Source organism: Anabrus simplex, chromosome X, assembly GCF_040414725.1.
Source record: "Anabrus simplex isolate iqAnaSimp1 chromosome X, ASM4041472v1, whole genome shotgun sequence".
Classification (NCBI taxonomy): domain Eukaryota; kingdom Metazoa; phylum Arthropoda; class Insecta; order Orthoptera; family Tettigoniidae; genus Anabrus; species Anabrus simplex.
This window is the reverse complement of record NC_090279.1, coordinates 197695450-197719755: the sequence shown is the minus strand read 5'-3', so window position 1 is coordinate 197719755 and position 24306 is coordinate 197695450. Positions and strand designations below refer to the sequence as shown.

Sequence of the window (24306 nt, the reverse complement as noted above, 5' to 3'; positions counted from 1 at the left end):
GCTGCCACCCCCTGAGGCCCGGGTTCGATTCCCACTTCAGCCATCCTGGAAGAGGTTTTCCGTGGTTTCCCACTTCTCCTCCAGCTAAATGCCGGGATGGTACCTAACTTAAGGCCACGGCCGCTTCCTTCCCTCTTCCTTGTCTATCCCTTCCAGTCTTCCCATCCCCTCACAAGGCCCCTGTTCAGCATAGCAGGTGAGGTAGCCTGGGCGAGACACTGGTCATCCTCCCCAGTTGTATCCCCCGACCCAGAGTCTGAAGCTCCAGTACACTGCCCTTGCGGCGGTAGAGGCGGGAACCCTCGCTGAGTCCGAGGGAAAAGCCAACCCTGGAGGGTAAAACAGATTAAGAAAGAAAGAAAGCATTCACATATTCAAGGTTTTGCAATTAAAATGTCAAAAATTAAATTTGTTTTTTGGCCATCGTAGATACTGTACACATCTGGTTACCTTTCTTGTACTACTACTACTATAACTAAAACGTTTCCATCCCGTCCTCTGACGGGGTAATTTTAATTCTATTATTCTGTCAATTTTGAATTACCCGAGAATATTGGACAGATTGATTATACTGTAAATTATCTGACCGCCTTAGTCCTCACTCCAACCTTGATCTATAGTTTTAAAAACTTGCTTCCCTAAAAATAAAGGCAGATAGCTTACCCCATAAGTTCTAATAAACGGTATAAATCATATTGATCCTAAAAAGTTTAATTAATAAGTCTGTTCGACTTTTAAATCCTTACATGATCTAAGGCGGGCCTGTTAGACGGTGACGCCGCTTCTCAGACCTGGAGATGTGTTGCGGTGATTTAAGGTGCGGAGAAGGTGAGGTGGGAGGAGCCGTGGTTTATACAAGGCATTCTCCTGGCATTCGCCTTAGTGCGGAGAATGGGAGACCACAGAAAACAATTCTTAGAACCAGCCCACCGTTTTCCGAGTGGAGAACTGTAAAGACATGGCAAAGCCCAGGCTACTCTGGTGGGTGCCATCCTCGTAATACATAGTCCCAGTCAATACACGCGATCTCTTCAAGAACATTTTACCGGGGTTTATCTGTACTTACATTTTCTAACTAAAATTGTTAAGGACTCTCTTCAAGAACTGTCTATATATTTAAACAACTAAGCTGACTTTTTTCTTTACCGGGAGTTTGAGACAACCGACTGAAATCATAAAGAATTCTGACGAAATCTCTTGGCCTGCATGTTTTAAGAGTGTCTTTAAAAACATTACAATTTATTGCTTATATTTTTAAATAATTAATGAAAATGTAGTGTTCTGATTGGCCAAAGCGCTCGCCAGTACTTGAAGGCCACCTGCTGGTTCACTACCGGACGGTCTCCTCATTGTAGTTTACATGACTGAGCGGTCAGTCGTGGACTCGTGGTTGATCGAGAGTACTTCACTTACAATTTTCGGTTTCGTTTAACTGATCGGTGACAGTTCAAATGGTAGCTGGAATCGTGTACATCATATCTATAGCACGACGTGTAAACACGTATAGTTATCACTTATTTTATTATTTGAAATGATCAACTACTTCCCAGATAATCTGTGGCTGCCAAAAGGACAAACTTCCACGCAAAACTTTAAATAAAACACACCAGAAAAAGAAGTAAACATATTTCGTAAAAACCGAGGAAGCTTTCAGCTTGCGTTCGGGAGAGACTACAATCGAGCCCCACTGTGGGCATCTCTGAAGGTGGTTTTCCGTGCTTTCCCCATTTTCACACTTTCCCCTGATATTTCACATTTCCCCTGAACTGCTGTCTTCTACATCTGGAACCATTTCAATGATTCCATTCTTCAACCAATTTTCAAAAAACTTCATGATATTCATTAAGCTTGTCAATTCTGGAAAGTTGTCTTGTCAACAACAGTGATGTCCGGCTCCATGGCTAAATGGTTAGCGTGCTGGCCTTTGGTCACAGGGGTCCCGGGCTCGATTCCCGGCAGGGTTGGGAATTTTAACCATCATTGGTTAATTTCTCTGGCACGGGGGCTGGCTGTATGTGTCGTCTTCATCATCGTTTCATCCCCCATCACGACGCGCAGGTCGCCTACGGGAGTCAAATCGAAAGACCTGCACCTGGCGAGCCGAACATGTCCTCGAACACTCCCGGCACTAAAAGCCATACGCCATTTAATTTTACAAGGCAAATGCTGCGACTGTATCTTAAGGCCTTGGCCGCTTCCTTACCACTCCTGTCCCTTTCCTGTATTTCCGTGGCCTTAAGACATGTCTCTGTCGGTGCGACGTAAAACAAATTGAGAAACAAAACAATGTTCGTTAAATATCACTCATAACATACATACATCTTCATAATACAGTGAAACCTCGGAATGCGCGTAACATGGTTTACGAGTGTTTTGCAAGACGAGCAAATATTTTAAATAAATTGTAACTTGATTTACGAGTGTTTTGCAAGACGAGCAAATATTTTAAAAAATTGTAACTTGATTTACGAGTGTTTTGCAAGACGAGCAAATATTTTAAATAAATTGTAACTTGATTTACGAGTGTTTTGCAAGACGAGCAAATATTTTAAATAAATTGTAACTTATTTACGAGTGATTTGCGAGACGAGCAAATATTTTAAATAAATTGTAACTTGATTTACGAGTGTTTTGCAAGACGAGCAAATATTTTAAATAAATTGTAACTTGATTTACGAGTGTTTTGCAAGACGAGCAAATATTTTAAATAAATTGTAACTTAATTTACGAGTGTTTTGCAAGACGAGAAAAATTTTAAATAAATTGTAACTTGATTTACGAGTGTTTTGCTAGACAAGCAAATATTTTAGATAAATTGTAACTTGATTTACGAGTGTTTTGCAAGACGAGCAAATATTTTAAATAAATTGTAACTTGATTTACGAGTGTTTTGCAAGGCGAGCAAATATTTTAAATAAATTGTAACTTGATTTATGAGTGTTTTGCAAGACGAGCAAATATTTAAAATAAATTGTAACTTGATAAGCGAGTGTTTTGCAAGACGAGCAAATATTTTAAATAAATTGTAACTTGATTTACGAGTGTTTTGCAAGACGAGCAAATATTTTAAATAAATTGTAACTTGAATTACGAGTGTTTTGCAAGACGAGCAAATATTTTAAATAAATTGTAACTTGATTTACAAGTGTTTTGCAAGACGAGCAAATATTTTAAATAAATTGTAACTTGATAAGCGAGTGTTTTGCAAGTCGAGCAAATATTTTAAACAAAATTGTAACTTGATTTACGAGTGTTTTGCAAGACGAGCAAATATTTTAAATAAATTGTAACTTGATTTACGAGTGTTTTCCAAGACGAGCAAATATTTTAAATAAATTGTAACTTGATTTACGAGTGTTTTGCAAGACGAGCAAATATTTTAAATACATTGTAATTTGATTTACGAGTGTTTTGCGAGACGAGCAAATATTTTAAATAAATTGTAACTTGATTTACGAGTGTTTTGCAAGACGAGCAAATATTTTAAATAAATTGTAACTTGATTTACGAGTGTTTGCAAGACGAGCAAATATTTTAAATAAATTGTAACTTAATTTACGAGTGTTTTGCAAGACGAGCAAAATTTTTAAATAAATTGTAACTTGATTTACGAGTGTTTTGCAAGACGAGCTAAAATTTTAAATAAATTGTAACTTAATTTACGAGTGTTTTGCAAGACGAGCAAATAATTTAAATAAATTGTAACTTGATTTACGAGTGTTTTGCAAGACGAGCAAATATTTTAAATAAATTGTAACTTGATTTACGAGTGTTTTGCAAGACGAGCAAATATTTTAAATAAATTGTAACTTGATTTACGAGTGTTTTGCAAGACGAGCAAATATTTTAAATAAATTGTAACTTGATTTACGAGTGATTTGCGAGACGAGCAAATATTTTAAATAAATTGTAACTTGATTTACGAGTGTTTTGCAAGACGAGCAAATATTTTAAATAAATTGTAACTTGATTTACGAGTGTTTTGCAAGGCGAGCAAATATTTTAAATAAATTGTAACTTAATTTACGAGTGTTTTGCAAGACGAGCAAAAATTTTAAATAAATTGTAACTTGATTTACAAGTGTTTTGCAAGACGAGCAAATATTTTAAATAAATTGTAACTTGATTTACGAGTGTTTTGCAAGACGAGCAAATATTTTAAATAAATTGTAACTTGATTTACGAGTGTTTTGCAAGACGAGCAAAAATTTTAAATAAATTGTAATTCGATAAGCGAGTGGGGTTCCACAATACGAGCGTCACGTGTGCCTTGTTTTACCCTCCCCTGTTCGTTTGTTCAATGGATGAACGAGATCTTTGGTCCTTTAGTGAATCATACCTCAGAAAATAATCTGCCGCTCAAAGCCTTGCTGGTTATGGACAAAGCTCCTGCTCATCCTCCAGGTCTTGAGGCCTTAAAGACGACTTACTGGAGGAATTCAAGTTCGTTAAGGTTAAGTTCCTTCCTCCCAACACTACTCCACTACTCCAGCCTATGGATCAGCAAGCCATTTCGAACTTCATGAAGCTAAACACCAAAGCCCTATTTCAGACTAAGGAGCTGGAGGTGAATGACAAGGACATTCAAGAGCTGGTGGAAGAACATAGCTAGGAACTGAACACCAATGAACTGATGGACCTTCACCGAGCTCGATAGCTGCAGTCGCGTAAGTGCGGCCAGTATCCAGTATTCGGCAGCCCTGAAGATGGTTTTCCGTGGTTTCTCATTTTCACACCAGGCAAATGCTGGGGCTGTACCTTAATTAAGGCCATGGCCGCTTCCTTCCTAGTCCTAGCTCTTTCCTGTCCCATCGTCGTCATTAGACATATCTGTGTCGGTGCGACGTAAAGCCAATAGCAAAAAAAAAAAAAAAATTATAATTTCCACCGAAAGCGATACTCTTATCTGTGGGCAAGTCATGCTTAGCCATATTTGTGTAATGTGTAGGAAGAGACTGGCGTTCAGCACGCGCACCGACGAATTTCATTGGCTGCGACAAGCAAAGAGTTGCATGAAATATACTTCTGTCTCCATTTTCAAACCAAAATTGAAACTTTAAGCAATGTCTAGTTAAACATCAACTGAACATTGTTCATGCAATGGAAGATCGTGCTCAATGTAGACGGTGTTTAGGTAGACAATGCCTAAGGCTTAAAAACTAGTCATCGTTTCTGCAATCGGCCCACGTTATCTGATCTATTTAGCAGCACGGGCCCTCTAGTAGTTCTGTAATTTTAAAGCTAAGTGTAACTGAAGTCCAGTATCTTTTGGCTACAGTATTAAACATTTGAAGCAACTTGCGGTATCGTTGTGTGAAACAGTCTGTCGCTCTGGGAATCCGGAAAGTCTGACTTGCATGTGGATCTGCGGAACACATTATAGGATGATTTACGAATGAAGAGAGGACTTCCATGGAAATGTTTCTCCTGACACATTATATATTATGATGACATTTCCAGAAGTACAGTTATGAGCCATAATTATGATCAACAGCGAGGAGCAAGGAAGACAGACAGGGTGAACAGTTAATTCAAAAAATAATAATAGGAATTAATACCTTGTGAAGGTAGGGGTAGCGCCAGAGGACGATGAAAGCCTCAGAGGGAAGAACCGGTGGTGTGTTCGAATCCCCGTCAATATGGGGAAGTCTTTGAAGGAGCACAAATACACCACCTCATGTTGATAGATTTACCCGCTCGTAAAAGAAATGCTGCGGGACAAAACTTCGGCACCTTGACGACTCCGAAAATTGAATTTTTGTTCAGATTTTTTTAAATTTACAATTTTTACCCGGGAGTAACAAAGTTACCTCGTTTTCTCGGAAACAAACTTTTTTCCATCAATCCGATTGCATCATCGTTCTTACATAACACGAAGATCTTTTTTCTTTTCTTTTTTTTTGCTAGGGGCTTTACGTCGCACCGAAACAGATAGGTCTTATGGCGACGATGGGATAGGAAAGGCCTAGGAGTTGGGAGGAAGCGGCCGTGGCCTTAATTAAGGTACAGCCCCAGCATTTGCCTGGTGTGAAAATGGGAAACCACGGAAAACCATCTTCAGGGCTGCCGATAGTGGGATTCGAATCTACTATCTCCCGGATGCAAGCTCACAGCCGCGCGCCTCTACGCGCACGGCCAACTCGCCCGGTAACACGAAGATCAACCCCGACTTTTTATGTCGGTATAGTTCTGATACACTCTGTAGGCCCTAAACGAGCTCTAATGGGTTACTCTCCTCTGACAGTACCGGACATTCCTTCCCAGCCACAATCCCGTTCAAGGCCTCACTCACCCCTCCACTCTCCACAAACAGAACACGACCTTGTGACAACTGTCCATTGACCCCTCCTGGAATTACCCCCCTTCCTTCTCACTCAACTAGAGACCTGCTACTAGCTAAAGTTTCCTCTTTCCCGAAAGGTCTCCATATAGCCCATCTAAATGTACATTCAATGTCTGCCCATTTCCACGAACTTAAAGAACTTGTCCCGGACGTATTTGATGTTTGCCTTCTCACTGAAACCTGGCTTCATGATCCGATCCCTTCGAAGACTTTCAACATACCTGGCTACTGTTTACTTCGGAACGACAGAGCTGGAAAGAGGGGAGGAGGTGTAGCAGCGATAGTCAAAACCAGTTTAAAGCCTACGATAATTGCATGTTCAGATAGCGAATACAATAGAAGACCGGAGTTCCTGCTCTTGGAAATAATCGTAGCCCATCAGAAATGTGCTGTCTGTGTGGTGTACAAGCCACCTGCGATTGGACATTTGGAGGACGTAGAAAATGCTTTGTTACGCGTACTCCCGCAATATGAACATGTAATTGTCATGGGCGACTTTAACACAGACACCGGAAACAACAATGCCGAATGTCGGCAGCTTTTAAACATGACTACATCTTGCGATATGAGCATTTTGCAAACACTCCCTACTCACCACACCGCCACGTCACACACGACAATCGACTTAATGATTGTCAAGAATACGGACAAAGTACTACAACACGGACAGACATCTGTACCAGGAATTTCAGCTCATGACCCAATATACATATCCTACTCCTTAAAGACCCGAAAGACAAAACCAGGGACTATTACATTCAGAGATCTCTCTAAAATTGACTACAGTATGTTCACTGAAGACGCACTAGATGTTCCATGGCACCATATACTAACAGTTGACGACATTGACGTTAAAGTAAACATATTTAACGAATATCTGACAGCGCTCTATGATCGACACGCCCCGCCGAAAACAGTACGGGTATCGCGAGCCCCAGCACCGTGGCTAAACTTAGAGCTAAAGGAGTTAATGGCAAGACGAGATGCCGCACATAGAAAGTTTAAGCGACAACCGACACAAGACAATTTTGACGCATTTAAACGGCTACGAAATAAAACATCGCAGTCAGTACGCAACGCTAGAATTAGACATGCACATACCCTGCTAAATAAAAATACTAGACCTGCTATGGCTTGGAAAGAACTAAGACACATGGGAATAGGTAAACAAAGAGACGACCATCCTATTGACGTATCCCTCGACTCCCTCAATACATATTTTACCACTCCCGGACATACCATTGACAGAGAAAGGAAACATAGCACACTATACAGCAATTACAACTCCCCTGCACCTGACAGAGAAAAATTCTACTTTTCACATGTGACACCCTCGCAAGTTAAACAAGCCATATTTAGAATAAAATCGAAGTCCAAAGGGATAGACAACATAGAAATAGAACTTATTAAGACAATAATTGACATAATTTTACCTACTATAACACACATATTTAACCACTCACTAATGACTGGCACGTATCCCTCCTTATGGAAATCTGCCGTTGTCGTCCCGCTCGCTAAAAAAATCACCGCCTGAAGACGTAACTGACTATAGACCTGTGAGCATATTATCGGTCCTTTCAAAAGCCCTAGAATTCATTGTACACCAACAAGTCTCCAACTACTTGCAAATACACGATATTCTTGACGAACACCAGTCTGGTTTTCGACGTAACCACAGCACCACTACTGCACTACTTCAGGTTACAGACGACATTCGCAATGCGATGGACAAAAGACAAGTTACCATACTAGCTCTTCTTGATTTCTCTAAAGCTTTCGACTCTGTTGACATAGACATACTACTTTCCAAACTATTTAAACTCCAGTTCTCGACAAACAGTCTTCAGTGGATGAATTCATACCTCCGTGGTCGTCTGCAGTGTGTAAGAAACAACAACAATGAATATTCATCCTGGCGATCCGTAGAGGTTGGTGTTCCACAGGGGTCTGTCCTAGGACCGCTTCTATTTTCTGTCTATATAAATGATATTACTTCGTCGGTAAACAGCTGCAGACACCACATGTACGCTGACGATATACAATTATACTTGCACTGTGAACCGGAAAGACTAACCGACGAAATTAAAAATTTCAATAGAGACTTACAAGAAATCTGTAACTGGACTGACATGCATGGACTTAGATTAAATAACGTAAAATCTCAAGCTATAATAATTTCACATCCTCGGCTTTGTTCAAAAACTATAAGCAAATTCACTTTACCAAAACTTTACCTACAAAATTCACCCATTAATTTCAGTGAATCTGTCAAAGATCTCGGCGTTATGATAGACGAACATCTTTCTTGGAAGCAGCAGGTTACCAGCATCTCCAGGAAAGTATTTGCGACACTCAACTCACTTAGAAGATTCCGCAACATATTTTCTCGAATATTAAAAGAACGCCTTATTTGCACTCTGGTATTGCCTCACTTCGACTACTGTGACGCCGTGTACAACGACCTGACTACTACTCTTAACGACAAACTACAACGCGCCCAAAACGCCTGTGTTCGCTATATATGTGACCTACGTTACTTTGACCATGTTACACCTGCCTACGATGAACTCGGTTGGCTAAAACTCAAACAGCGCCGTAATCTTCATGCTTTATGCCTTCTTCGTCGAATACTCTCCTCATGCTCACCTCCCTACTTGTACAGTCAATTTCACCACCTCTCATCCAATCACAGTTTTGGAACACGGTCAAAATCTGATACACTCTTATCTATTCCACCTCACCGCACCACACGATACGCAAACTCATTTGTTATTTCTTCGGCACGACAATGGAATGCACTGCCCGTCTCTGTCAGAGGAGCTTCGCCTGCTAGTTTTAGGCAACTTTGTCACCGCTACCTACTAAGTAATGCTATGGAGATATTGTAGATTTAGCCTCCCTCAAACTAGAGACTTTATATAATCCCACTGTTATTACTAAGGATAATAGAAATTAGCTAATCATGTCATAATTGTGTAAATAATCATCATCATCATCTTCATCATTCTCCTATTTTTTTTTTCCTTTTTTAATCATAATATTGTATTGTTTAGTAGTTGCAAGATGTTTCAATTGTAAGTGTACTTATTTCAATTTTGCACATGTAAAAACTGTCTTTTCTGGTTAGATGGAAGAGAGGGCCTAATGGCCTTAATCTTGCCAGACAAAATAAATCTATTGTATTGTATTGTATTGTATTGTATTGTATAACGTCGTATCGTCAGTATTTGTAGGGACGTATGAAGTTTACGCAGGTTCGTATATCGTGGGGAATTTGTCATTGATGGCATGGCCCCTGTTCTGTGTGTTTACAGTAGGCTAATTATTATTATTACTAGTTTAATATTCTAAATCCAACATTATCAAAAACATACCTGCCAACTTTCCCGATTTAGGCGAGAGACTCCCGATTTTGGACATTGTCTCCCGCCTCCCGATTATTCTATTATTTCTCCCGATTGTAGCTTATATTTTGTTGAACTAAAAAACTTTTTTTTTTTTCAAATCCCGCCATTTCAGCATTGTACGCAAGTGGCCGGAAGTCCTTCGCTCATTGCCGCTTTCAAATTAAATACCGACGTTTATTAATACGAGAAATGCGCGCGAATGTGCCATGTTTATTGAAACCTGAATATCACGACGCGTATTTCGATCGTCAATCTCCCGTTGTCACGTGCTACGTTCGTGTTCGTTCACATCAGTCTAGTCGATTCTAGAGACTAGTCGCTACGTTTGAAGTTTTTTAATAAATTAGTGACAGAATTTCAAAGATAGCGGCTAGTGACTTTTCTGGAGATTTTAGGAGCCATTCGGAGACAATTCTGGCGAATTTAAATTTATTACTTAAAAAAATAGTATTGCGATTCACATAATCGCGCGGGTGCGTGATGCAATATATTCTATGCACTTGCTAAGTCAATGGCATCTACAGTAAATGCATGACTGATTCACACATGTGGAACATGAGTTCATACTATTTTCCGAAGACTTATCAAAGACCGAGCATCTCACTCGGATACTTCCTGTGAGGGACTAGAGATGTGTAATTTTCAACCTTGTAGCGTCGTATAGCAACACTCGTGTTTTCAGACAATAAGTATTATAATGTACCATAGCACTCCTGTATTTCGGATTTGAGCAATTGTATCTCCTGATTCCTCCCGATTTTTCCTGATTTTCATGTCCAAATCTCCTGATTTTTGGTTTTGCAAAGTTGGCATGTATGGTTAAATAATGCAGATGCCTTTCAGTGGGTTGAGCGTTGAATTAAAAAATGACACCATCACACACAATTTACAGAATGCTGGAATCTATTCTTAAAGCATCTTACATTCCTGGACTACCTACAGCGCTCTCACATGGCTTTTAGGGATGTATACCTAGGCTTCAATCAATCAATCAATCAATCAATCAATCAATCAATCAATCAATCACTACTGCATTTAGGGCAATCACCCAGGTGGCAGATTCCCTATCTGTTGCTTTCCTAGCTTTTTCTTAAATGATTGCAAAGAAATTGGAAATTTATCTCCCTTGGTAAGTTATTCCAATCCCTAACTCCCCTTCCTATAAACAAATATTTGCCCCAATTTGTCCTCTTGAATTCCAACTTTATCTTCATATTGTGATCTTTCCTGCTTTTAAAGACACCACTGAGACTTATTAGGAGCTGCCTGGCCGAGGTGGTAAAGGCTCGGTTCTCCCGGAAGGACTTGGGTTCGAATCCACGTCAGGAAGTCGTAAAATTTAAGAAACGAGATTTCCACTTCCGGAGGTGCACATGGCCCTGAGGTTCACTCAGCCTACACCAAAAATGAGTACCAGGTTAATTCCTGGAGGCAAAGGCAGCCGGGCGTAGAGCTAACCACTCTACACCAACAAGTGCCGAGGTTACGGATAGTGGAAGCCTTTACCTTCCACAACTCCAAGGAACTTCATGGTCGAGCAGCTCGTCTACTTTCTCCCAAGTCTTCCCAGCCCAAACTTCGCAACATTTTTGTAACGCTACTCTTTTGTCGGAAATCGCCCAGAACAAATCGAGCTGCTTTTCTTTGGATTCTTTCCAGTTCTTGAATCAAGTAATCCTGGTGAGGGTCCCATACACTGGAACCATACTCAAGTTGGGGTCTTACCAGAGATAAATATGCTCTCTCCTTTACATCCTTACTACAACCTCTAAATACTCTCATAACCATGTGCAGAGATCTGTACCCTTCATTTACAATCATATTTATGTGATTACCCCAATGAACATATTTCCTTATATTAAGACCTAGGTACTTACAATGATCACCGAAGGGAACTTTTTCACCCCCATCAATGCAGGGATTAAAACTGGGAGGACTTTTCCTACTTGTGAAACTCACAACCTGACTTTTAAGCCCGTTTATCATCATACCATTGCCTACTGTCCATCTCACAACATTATCGAGGTCATTTTTCAGTTGCTCACAATCTTGTAACATATGTATTACTCTGTAGAGAATAACATCATCCGCAAAAAGCCTTATCTCCGATTCCATTTCTTTACACATATCATTGATATATAAAAAAGCATAAAGGTCCAATAATACTGCCTTGAGGAATTCCCCTCTTAATTATTACAGGGACAGATAAAGCTTCGCCTACTCAAATTCTCTGAGTTCTGTTTTCTAGAAATGTAGCCACCCATTCAGTCACTCTTTTGTCTAGTCCAATTGCACTCATTTTTGCCAGTAGTCTTCCATGTTCTACCCTATAAAATGCCTTAGATAGGTCAATCGCGATACAGTCCAATTGCCGTCCTGAAACCAGGACAGGCCTGATGCAGACTAACCTCTTTTTTAGCAAGGAACGTCAAAGCCGCGCTGCAGGTAACTTTTAGAGGAGCACACTAATACTAAGTATTTCTACAATTGAATAACTTTATGTTGACAAATAGCGTTTTCTCAGGAAAAGCATATATTACATGCCTTGTTTCATGTGCTACTATCTTTATGCAAATACAGAATTTGCACCCTTTTCAAGCCTGTAATGCTTTTATTCTGTCTTCCTTTGACATAAATATGTCTTATGGCTGGGCGTAATCCGTAAATTTGTGTGACGGGATTGTAACCAAATACAGTAGAGATAATACAGGACAGTGCGAGATATCGAGGGTAAGCGATTATGCCATAAGAGCACGTGTATTAGTCTGTGATGATTTTGCTGTTATTTATGCATTTGCAGTAAGTTGACATAAGTAAATAGTAGCGTGTGTCATTCATCTATACCTCCTTTCAACACGAGTGGAATGATACGTGTTGTATTTGGCTGCAATAATTATGAAGTGCAGAAGGATTCGCGCTCTTTCGTTTCCGACGCATAACTGGTTTGATAGAAGGCAGTTTGGGTTTAGGAAATGTTATTCCACTGAAGTTCAACTTGTAGGATTTCAGCAAAATATAGTAGATATCTTGGATTCAGGAGGTAAATTGGACTGTATCGCCATTGACCTATCTAAAGCATTTGATAGGGTTGGACTTGACAAAAGAGTGACTGAATAGGTGGCTATGTTTCTAGAAAACAGAACTCAGAGAATTAGAGTAGGCAAAGCTTTATCTGTCCCTTAATAATTAAGAGGGGAATTCCTCAGGGTAGTATTATTGGACCTTTATGCTTTCTTATATATCAATGATATGTGTAAAGAAGTGGATTAAGTGATAAGGCGCTTTTTGCAGATGATGTTATTCTGCACAGAGTAATAAATAAGCTACAAAATTGTGAGCAATTGCAAAATGACCTCGCTAATGTTGTGAGATGGACAGTAGGCAATGGTATGATGATAAACGGGGATAAAAGTCAGATTGTGAGTTTCATAAATAGGAAACGTGCTCTCAGTTTTAATTACTGCGTTGATGGGGTGAACGTTCCCTTTGTGGATTATTTTGTTAAAATAAGGAAAGATCTTCGTTGGGGTAATCACATAAAAGTACCGATCAGTTTATTGACAAGTGTCTTTATGTGATGACACAATGTTTTCTAAATGAGGGAATAGACAAATGTAACCGTAAACGTTCAGGTAGGAATGCTAAAGCAAAAAAGAGAGAAAAAAAGTAATGCATAAATGAAAGATCAAGCACTTTCACAGCAATTCAATTCATATCCTGAATAAAGCCTAATTTCAGTCTTTAAATAATAACTTGTTAAATAATAATTCTTTCATTTATCCAGAATTGTTTTAGCAATTTTAAAGTTAATATCTTAATATCACTTTCTTTCTAGACGTAATTTATTTAGCTATTTCCGAATATGTATCATATACAGTAGAGAAAATACGCGACAGTTCCGGATTGAGCCTTGTTAAAATAGGAGATAGTTCGCAAGTGGCGCTCCTAGTGGCGTGACCTGAAAATTTGAGATAATTCAAATACCAGTGGAAATGTATATACGGAAATGGATAAATAAATTACGTCTAGAAATAAAGTGTTGCTAAAATATTAGCTTCAAAGTTGCTAAAGCAATTCTGGATACATGAATGAAGAATTATTTAAACACTGAAATTAGACATATAATCAAGATGTGAAATGGACTGCTGTGAAAGGGCTTGATCTTTCATTTATGCATTACTTTTTTAGCTTTAGCATTCCTGCCTGAACTTTCACGGCTAGATTTGTCTCTTTTTCTCAGTTAAAAGCATTGTACATCACATTAGGAGATTTGTCAATAAGAATATCGGCACATTCCTTACACACATGATTAAATGAATTTACATTTAAGAGCTGGACAATTTTCCCTTTAACTTGAAGCCTACTAACAGAAAGAAAATCTGTAAATTTAGCCGCAAAAGCATTCAAAATTTCCCCATAAGCAATACTTGCCATTACATTAGAGTAAAGCAAATTTGCATCATCATCATCACATTTCTTAAATCACCCATATTTTCTTCAGTGTTTGACAACGCATTACGGCATTCCAAATGGGGTAACTTGGAACACAACCAGTCACACACATATGCATATGTATTTTCCTGAATTAAATCAAAACCCACAGATCACACCTACAACAACACATCGGTATTGAAGGTTAACTGCTGCACTAATACTATAAAATAAGCTTATTATATTTTAAGCCAGTTAAAATATGGGTCGCGCAGGTCAGAAGTTTAGGAAGTACTATAAAAATATCTTTGTAACTGGAAGAATATATACGCAAACACAGTATTTACTTACATTTTCTTGTCACGAGGAAAACGGAAGAAAGACCGCGAATCCTTCAGCACTTCATAGTTATTGCAGCCAAACGCAGCACATATCTTTCCATTCATATTGACAGGAGGATATAAAAGAATGATACACGCTACTATTCACTTATGTCAACTTAATGCAAGCGCAAAAATAACCCCCAAAACTTCACAAACGAATACACGTGCTTTTATGACAGAATCAGTAACTCTCAGGTCACTCCGCTAGACAGAGCTCCAATCGCTGTCCCTCGATATCTCGCAGAGTGTCGCCTGTTGTCTCTACTGTATTATTGTGTATGTATTTCCATTGATATTTGTAATGGCATTATGGCAAGTATTGCTTATAGGGAACGTTTGAAAGTTTTTGAGGCAAAATTTATAGATTTTCTTTCTGTCAGTAGGCTTCAAGTTAAAAGGAAAATTGCCCAGCTCTTAAATGTAAATTAATTTAATCATGTGTGTAAGGAATGTGCCGATATTTTTGTTGAAAAGTGTTTTAATATGATGATACAATGCATTTAAATGAGAAAAAAGAAATATCTAGTCGTGAACGTTCAGGCAGGAATTGTAAAGCTAAAAAAGTAATGCATAAATGAAAGATCAAGCCTTTTCACAGCAGTCCATTTCACATCTTGTTTATATGTCTAATAATAACCTGTTAAATAATTCTTCATTCATTTATCCAGAATGCTTTAGCAACTTTGAAGTTAATATCTTAGTAACACTTTCTATTAGACGTAATTTATTTATCCATTTCCGTATATACATTTCCATTGATATTTGAATTTAGCGCGAATTTTCAGGTCAAGCCACTAGGAGCGCCACTAGCGACTTGTCTCCCAATTTAACAAGGCTAAATCTGGAAGTGTCGCGTATTGTCTCTACTGTATTTGTAAATAGTAAACACTGTATACTTCACACGATCTTCTTTTGTTTCACAAATTTTAATACGCTTTTAGTGTTTGAGTAGAACGCGTATATCGTCGAGAGTATCTAACTTACGATTATGTTTAACGTCTCAATTGACATATAAAAGAGGGGGCTGCTTGTTGGAAAAAATAACAAATTAATCTGATAGGTAGTTTTCATGTTATATCCCTTTAAATTAAGGCAAAATCTGTGCTAAATATGTGACGTCACACGCATACTCTGTTATAAGATGGCGCAATGTTTACCCGCGCTCTTACGTTGAGGTTAGCTGTCGTTGTGGCCAGTTGTATAGAATACCAGATTTAATGATGGAAAATGAAGATTTGTTTAGGATTCGGCTTACTTCTACTCGTAATTTTACTCCCGAACTGCTAAATGATGTCCCTTATTTCTCATATCACAGACCCATACTACCCACATTCCTAGTGTACCACATTCTATTGAATGGACTGTAATAACCACATAATATTTGTCTTTTATTTCTGATAAGTAAGCCCGGATTTTTATGCAGTAACAGGTTAGATTGCAAACTAATTTGGTCAGTAGGAAGTGTCGGCTACCCACTCTTCCATAATGTATCAAGAGTAACATAAATTATAGGAGTTCTGATGGGCCGTACCCCTAATGTTTATGCAAAACTCATAGCATAATCGTTGTGAAGGTAGACTATACTTGCAACTCGCTTCAGTAAGTCTGCATTCTAACCTATTAATGCATAAAATCCGGGCTCTGCTGATAAGTAAGTTTACGATGCCCTCAAAACATGCCGCCGTTACATTTTTTAAGCGTCCGGAACAAAAATGACAGTAAATGTCAGATTCTTAGAAAATCACGCTGCAATTCCAGGAAAGGACTTAAGAGCCTCCTTAGAGCATCATTTGCTGCCACAGGTCACTAATTATTATTATTATTATTATTATTATTATTATTATTATTATTATTATTATTATTATTATTATTATTATTATTATTAACAGAAGTTCTCGTGAACCGGATTTTTGTGCAATCTAGTGACTAATGGAAGAGAGGAAAGGAAGGAAGAGTAAAGAGCGAGAGCAAGAAATGGGGGCGCGACATACAGTAAAAAGTTTGCGGAGGGCTGGTCTATTCAGATCTGTGAAATGAGAGCTAACAGAGTTTCTTAGATATTTTAAAAAAATAGGTATTGATTTTGCTACCCACTTGTATTCCGTTAATATATGTAAATATGGAGCCGTTTATTCTTATTGCATTTTCTGTTCCAGTAGAAGATTCCATTCCGGCTGCTGTTCCTGGTAATACGGAGGCGGCAATGTCGGCGTCCCTTTTGGCAGCGTCCGCTGCGGCAGGGAGTTCAGGTCTGGGACTTCCTCCGCCGCCACAGTTAGGACAGCCTTATTCGGGAGACCAGTGTAGCTACGGCCCCATCTACCATCATCACCACCACCATCTGGGCTACCAGACCGCCAAGACATCCCCTCGTTCTGGAGGTAGCCCCCTGTACCACCATCAGGCGTATCCTCCACCTCATCAAGGGTTCTACCTCAGCGGTAGCGCCCCACATAGACCAGGGTACCACGAATATACACCGAGGTAGCGTTCTTAGCAAGTGCTCGTCTGTCTTCGGAAACGCTCGCAATTGTTCGCTATCTTTGGATTTGATTTCTCTCTTGAACCATCAACCTGAAGTGGTGGCATTAACCTACGACTCGCGGGCCACTAATGACATTATCAGACTTCCAAATTTGATCTCCATAGCTATGGAGGAATCATAGAAGATCCTTCTGATCTCAAGACTGGAGTTTCAAAAGAATACAGCTCACAGAAAGTTCAAAGAGGTGCGTAGTACTTCACGAGAGCCCACGAGAGCTGGAGTCTGACATTTGAGCGGCGAAAACAGTAACTACGAAGTATGCTGCGTTGTCATATTTACATGCATCTGCGGCATACCACCCTTAAATACAGGCTGAATATTTAATAAAACATATAGGCCTAATGAAATTCAATAAACCTCGATCTTTTCCTAAGCTCGTGCTAATAAATTCTACCATTTGAAACCGAACACGTCGTTGTCAATAAATATGAATTTCTTAATCTCTAACAAATTCGGCAGTTTTTGACAATAACCTTAACAAATGCACATTTTAAATACCGATTAGAACACTACTGACACTGATAGTTTTATTACAGTGTTCTAAAAAACGTCCTATTTCTGGAGGAAAGATGTGTGATTCTTATAAACATTTTAATGCTGAATTCAAATCTGGTTTTAGTTTTCATACATCAGGGATAGTTTAAGAGTAATCCGACTTTTAATTTTTTCATATCATTATATATCTAGGTGGGTCTATATAGCTTTAATTTAGAGTCATAGACATACTGATAGAAATGCAATTAAGGGGGCATATAAACATTAGGTGAGTAACAGAAGTTGATGGTTGAAGTGCTCACATAATTTTCTCACTTTTTAACAGGAATGTTTATAAATAAAGCCCGGATTTTTATGCAGTGACAGGTTAGATTGCAAACTAATTTCGTTAGCAGGGAGTGTCGGCCACCCGCTCTTCGGTAGTGTAGCAAGAGTAACATAAACTATAGGTCTTCTGATGGGCCGTACTACAAATGTTCACGCAACCCCGATAGCTTAATCGTTATGAAGGTAGACTATACTTGCTAGTCGCTTGAATAAATTTGCATTCTAACCTATTAATGCATAAAAATCCGGGCTCTATATTATAAAAAATTGAAAATATGGACAGAAATTTGCCACCGCAAACTTTCATGTCTTATTTTCTCGTCTTGTATTCGACATCCTTCTTGTCCCGAATTATATTTCAGCAATAAATGGCTAACATTGTGGGCATCTATTTCTGTTCATACCCTTTCACCATGGTAACTATGTCTTATGAATTATGAAATCTTTCTCCAAACTAATCTGATACATCACTACAACTCTCTGGAAAGAAGTCTAGATGCGTGTCCGTTAAACGTACTTTCAATACATATTGCATCCTAAATCCGTATGAGCTTTGATCATTTCTTTCACAAATTCTTTATATTTAGGGTCTCTTGTACCTCCAAGGAAGTTTTGTATTACTCTCTTGAAACAACCCCAGGCTCGCTTTTCTTTGTCAGACATAGCGAACAGAAATAGCCTACTCACTTGGTATATCTTGTGTATGTATGTTGGGTATTCAGCCCAAAGGCTGGTTTGATCCTCTGCAGCTCCGCCAACAGCTGTCATAAATAGCCTTGGCATCACCGAAGAGGCGTACTAGGGAAATGAGGAGTGATGTAGTTTCCCGTTGCTTTCCTCACCGAGCAAGAAGTTGCTATTACATATCAGTCTGCCAAGCCCACTGAAATGCATGCACCAACCGACCCTATGAGCGATATTTTCACACCATTCATAACAGGGACTGGCTGCATACGGAATGGTATTACTAACATCACTCATACCTCGGTCACTTTCATATTGTCAAAGTCAAGGATGAGACTGAGACAGGTCAATGAAAGTAACAAATTTGATATAGTCCATACCTGGAGACATAGTGCACTGTAAACACTACATCTCGCCAGCAAAGGCATCGGTATATCTTAAGAAGCCAAATAAATAAGTAGAAATCGTTGCATTTTGACTGTGATTTTGAGGTTAACATGCCACACTATCTGAACAGTAACATCATTGTCTGAAAAAGAATTAGAAATAGTAAAGTTAATGTTGCCAACTATTTAATTGTTTTATTTTTTATAAAAGTACCATATTGCCGCCGCCGACAATTATGTATGTTCGGATTAATGGAAAAACTATCCCTGATAGTACAATTCTTATTTCAGATTTGAATTTAGTAATGGGAATTCCTTTAGAATTGCATATCTTCGTCCCAGAAATAGAACCTTTGTAGAACAGTGTTATTATTTAACGACCATTGTTAACGGTACCTTATATACTTAAGGAATGAACTATGGTATAATATGCACTATAGGAAGACGATACAAGAAAATCAGTCAGAATATGGATGAATGAATTAGTTACTTAATAATATTCAGAAAACAAATACTGTACGTAGATATGTAAAGCAGCAACTAAATATCACAAAAGCGACTGAGAGCAAGCCAATCCACGTGGCGATAGCTTTTTTTTTTAATGTGGCATCGCTGTTATCGTTGCCATAGCAACAGAACATTTTCGAGCAGCGTTATTCAACTTTTTCTCGCCGGTGATGCTCCAACTCTCGTGGGCCTTACTATAGGCTAGGAATGTGCTGCCTTCTAAAAATCTTGATCTGTTTTTGCCATTGTAGGTTCGAATTCACATGCATGTATCAAAGAAAGGTTTTCTAATAAGAATTTGATGACAAATGAGTCCGATCGGCATTCGTTGAGAAGTATCTAAAATATCTGCTGGTTCATGCAACTTCGTATATGAATTGATAAATAGGAAAGAAGTCCAGAACGCTCACCGACATGTTTATTGGTTTTTATTGTGAATTTTAATGAAATAGAATATTTGAATAATGCATTTTCTTTCCAAGTAATTTGTGATTTTAATGGAAGATTATTTCTTCAACATTAGAATATTTTTCATTAAGATACATGTCTTTGGTTCATCGTTTATGAATACTTAAAAGTGGTGGCACGTAGCATGCCGTTGGTTGCCTGCCCTGGTCTAGACTAGAGGCAGCCGTCAGATTGTATTGCACAAAGCGTCATGTAGGTAAGCAATTATAGCACAACCCAAGAAATGCCTAAGCAACGCTGCAGTAAGGTACATTAAAGTGCTAATCTCAAAAGATGGGATGCAGAACGTTTGCTACACTGTTGTCTCGATCGAAAAATAATTAAATGTAACTGTCGCGTAGGACGGCCAGTCGGAAGGAACAGTTGAATATCACAGCCTCCTCGATCGACTAAAGAAAACCAATTGAATATCGCTCTCTCCTCGCTCGGAGGAAAGAATCGAATATCACAGCCTCCTCGATCAAAAAAGAAATAAACAAAGCAAGCAATCGGAGGAACAGCTGAACATCACCATGATGTAGGCTGAGGCTAGTGATATTCAAATTGTTTCTTCAAAATACCTGATAGTAAGAGTGCTATCGTTTGCTGTAGATAATAGTGACGTAACTTAAAATTAGCAGTTCTGAGAAAATTGCCTTCGAAGTTTCGGCGCAACTTCAATCTTTCGTTGCACTGTCATCGTTCAATATTTTTCAGAATTTGTTTGTTATTTGCAGACAGTACTCTTCATATTAACATAATATGAAAGCATTTCTGCAATTTAATAAATATTTTTGGATTTTTCTCTGACTTACGTTGTCAGTGAATGAGATGGTATCATATTCCAAGAAAATATGGATACAATAATGATGTAATGAATGTTATTTATTCTTACAGATCTGTTTACTCCCCGAAAAGACCACAAATATTGATAGGTATTTGTTAAAGCAGGAAAAGGCAACATTATTCATTGTACTTTAGATTTCTCATTGAATAAAGTCAGAAAGTAAAGAAAAAATACAGGGAGTCACATCAAATCAAACGAAAAAACTACAGTATACTGATGAATCAGATATTTATATCCTTCTCATATTCTAGGCTTGTGGATATATTGCGAATGAGGCTCTGTAAGTCGTTAATTTGTTTAGTTAAGTCACTATTATTCTCAGCCAGCGATATATCATATTAGGAATGGAAGTAAGAAAATCTGCTGGAAATATCTCCGGTTTAATCTAAGCGCTGCCAATTGCATGTCCAAAGAATACAGTCAAATGAATTACAATGGCAAGTAGACGCCGTGAAATTAAGAGGGTTGACGTGACACAGAATTCTTAATCGAAGGCTGTAGTAAGAATCATGAATTAAGGTAGATGCAATTTTAATGAACATCCATGTCACATATTCATTATGTTGGGAATGATGCGCACTATGGGTGCTGTAAGGCAACAGAACCCTCGCATAGTAATATTAATTTGTTTTAACAGCACATGGAACGCGATAACTATTCTTTTAGGGTTTAACGTATTATAATCAACTCCCATATCTTCCCCCAGGAAGTTTGAGAGGATTACTGGATTCTCTGCAGCCAAAGATAGCATTTTATCAATATTTTTATATGTATATTTTAACATTTTGATGACACTAATAGTGAGAATTATTTTCTGTTACCTTTTATCTGTAATAATATTTTTTAATTATTCAAATAAATTATAGATTAACCCTACACTTGTGGCTTTTATTTTTACCTCTACCAAACCTTGTTGAAGATGTAAGTTCCAAATTTGGAGCTTACAAACCAAGAGGGATCACTTCATCTCAGTAGAAGTGTCATTCTTGTTGCATAATGTTACCTAAGATTTATATGAGAAACATACATTTCAAATTCCAGCTGTTGTACCCGGAGAATCACCTTCTACAGGGTGTATACGTGATGATGTTACAAAACTTTTAAGGATGATGGAGGTCTGGAAATGAATAATTTGAGATAAGGAACCACATTCCGGAAACGATCGAGTCAAAAGTTAAGCTAAATTCAACTCATTTAATTCCGGCACAAGTTTCACAAGCTGTCCCATGTTCGAAATGGCGTCGACGTGCGATTTTTGCTCTATCTTTTGACCGCAGTCGTGTTGTGGATACGCCGTTGGTCCAGTAATCGCAATATACAATGGGATGTGTTATACATTGTTTATATATTTCAGAACTGTTTGTTTCCAAGAATAAAAAAACTGTTATAAATTTGTAAGGCTTCTTTTTACTCAGGGTTGTTGGAAAATTCCGTTCTTGCTCGCGTTACAACCTTTATCGTATGTCCAAAGTATCACTGTGTGACTAAATAATGCGTAAATGAACTGACTTCTTTTATATCAGTTTGTATTTTCATTGGATGGAATTATATTATGTATCACTGACTGGCCGGTACAGGGAAAGACGTGAGGCGGGGACGGGGTTGATGCACTACTTCACTTCAACTTCGGAAACAGTGTCCGGCGTGCTGGCCTTTGGTCACAGGAGTCCCGGGTTCGATTCCCGGCAGGGTCGGGAATTTTAATCATAATTGGTTAATTTCTCTGTCATGGGGGATGGATGTATGCGTCGTCTCCATCATCATTTCATCCTCATCACGACGCGCAGGTCGCCTACGGGAGTCAACTCAAAAGACCTGCATCTGGCGAGTCAAACTTGTCTTCGGACACTCCCGGCACTAAAAGCCGTACGTCATTTCATTTATTTTTGTCGGAAATAGTACCTTATTTTGACTGTTTTGCTCTGGCGAGCCAAACTTGTCTTCGGACACTCCCGGCACTAAAAGCCATACGCCATTTCATTTATTTTTGTCGGAAACAGTACCTTATTTTCACTGTTTTGCTCAGCACTAACCCATGCTCAATAATTTACTGGAGTGTTTCGCATTCCGTACAAATATCAACACCATCAGCTCCGTGCAAGTACTGTATCACAACTTCCTGGCGACACGACTAAGTGACGCTGGAGAGTGAGAGGGGAATCTCTCGCTCGGCCTTGGCCTTTCTTACTGACATCTATGCACGTGCGATGTAACTGTCAGTGGAGTTAGCTGTCGACAGGAACGAGACTAGTGGCGATATTTTGAAATAAAAGGTGGTTCTAGAGCTGACTCCGGCCGCCTCTTAACGGGTCCAAACCGGGCTGTGGCCGGTGGCTTTCAAAGGTGTTTAAAGGTGACAACTCCATGTCGTTGGCTTCCGGCACATGAAAGAACTATTGCGGGACGAAATGTCGACACGCGGGCGTCTGTTAAGAACGTTAAACAACTTGGATTATTAACAACTCGAACGTTTCCGGACTGCGCATTATAACAGCAACTCTTTAAATAAAGCATTAAAATGTCCTTGATATTGTACAATATATCACACATAGTTATGTGATAACTAATTCTTTAAAAAATGAGACAGTCACATAAAAGATGATATAAACAGTTTGTAGCATTTCACAGGTACAAGTGTAGGCAGTAGCGGCGATTGGAAATTAAAAGTGGAGGGGGGGGGGGGGGGGGAGACGTCGGAGTGTACGCATGAAAACTGGAAAAAAAACTACAAAGTGGTAAGGTCTTTGATGCTCTCTGAGTGAATTTCCACAGAGAGCTAAAGGTTTTAACAACTTAAGTGCGGTAATAATTTGAGGTTTTCATTCAATACTAGACTACAGAATAAAACTTGAACAATATACACGTCTATTACAATGAAGTAGAAGGACGGTAATTAACATCATTTAGTATTTGACTACACACTAACCGTCTTACTAATAAAAAGTCCTTATATAGTTGTTTAACTTTTGTTTAGTTATACAGTCAATAAACCCTGTATAAGCGTTTTACATTTTTCTTACTAATAAACGAGGTATACGCATTGTATTGCTATACAGCACGTATACACTCGTTCCAAGGCGTAGGAATCACCTCCTGCAGTTCACTGACGTATTTCGCACGTTCACCGCCTTTATGATCGCTTCTGCTGGTTATCTACGAGCAAAACTTTCCGGAAAGTCGCACAGTAGCACGGCATATCGAAGAGGCAGTGGCAACGCTAAGTGACACAGCTGGACATTGGTTTATACCGATATCAACATTTCTTCAGCTTGTTTGTGTAATGAACGCCCAAAATAAAAAAATAAAAAAAAATAAAAAAAAAAATGGAATGGCTTAAGAAAAGATCAAGAGCTCCTAACTGGGGTAGTACGGAAAACGTAAGCAACTGTAATTTAATCGGCGAGTTGAAAAGGGTACACATTACAAAATCCTTCCTTTTCAGGAGAAAGGGAAACCTGTTTTGTAGCTAAACGAAAGGTTTGATCAAAAAAGTTTCTATTA

At 38.7% G+C, this 24306-nt stretch overlaps 1 protein-coding gene across 2 annotated transcripts in view; it reads left to right on the top strand.

Annotated features, from left to right (window-relative positions):
- Positions 1 to 17560, top strand: part of org-1 (optomotor-blind-related-gene-1) — a 231011-nt gene extending 213451 nt beyond the window's left edge. Inside the window, exon 8 of one of the 2 annotated variants that reach the window (XM_067158842.2) lies at positions 16727 to 17560. In XM_067158842.2, coding sequence (XP_067014943.2) covers positions 16727 to 17055 — 329 coding nt within the window. In that variant the 3' untranslated portion in view covers positions 17056 to 17560. Of the gene's footprint in view, positions 1 to 16723 lie in introns of both variants that reach the window. The other variant, XM_067158841.2, reaches the window with a different exon arrangement.
- The last annotated feature ends 6746 nt before the right edge of the window (positions 17561 to 24306 follow it).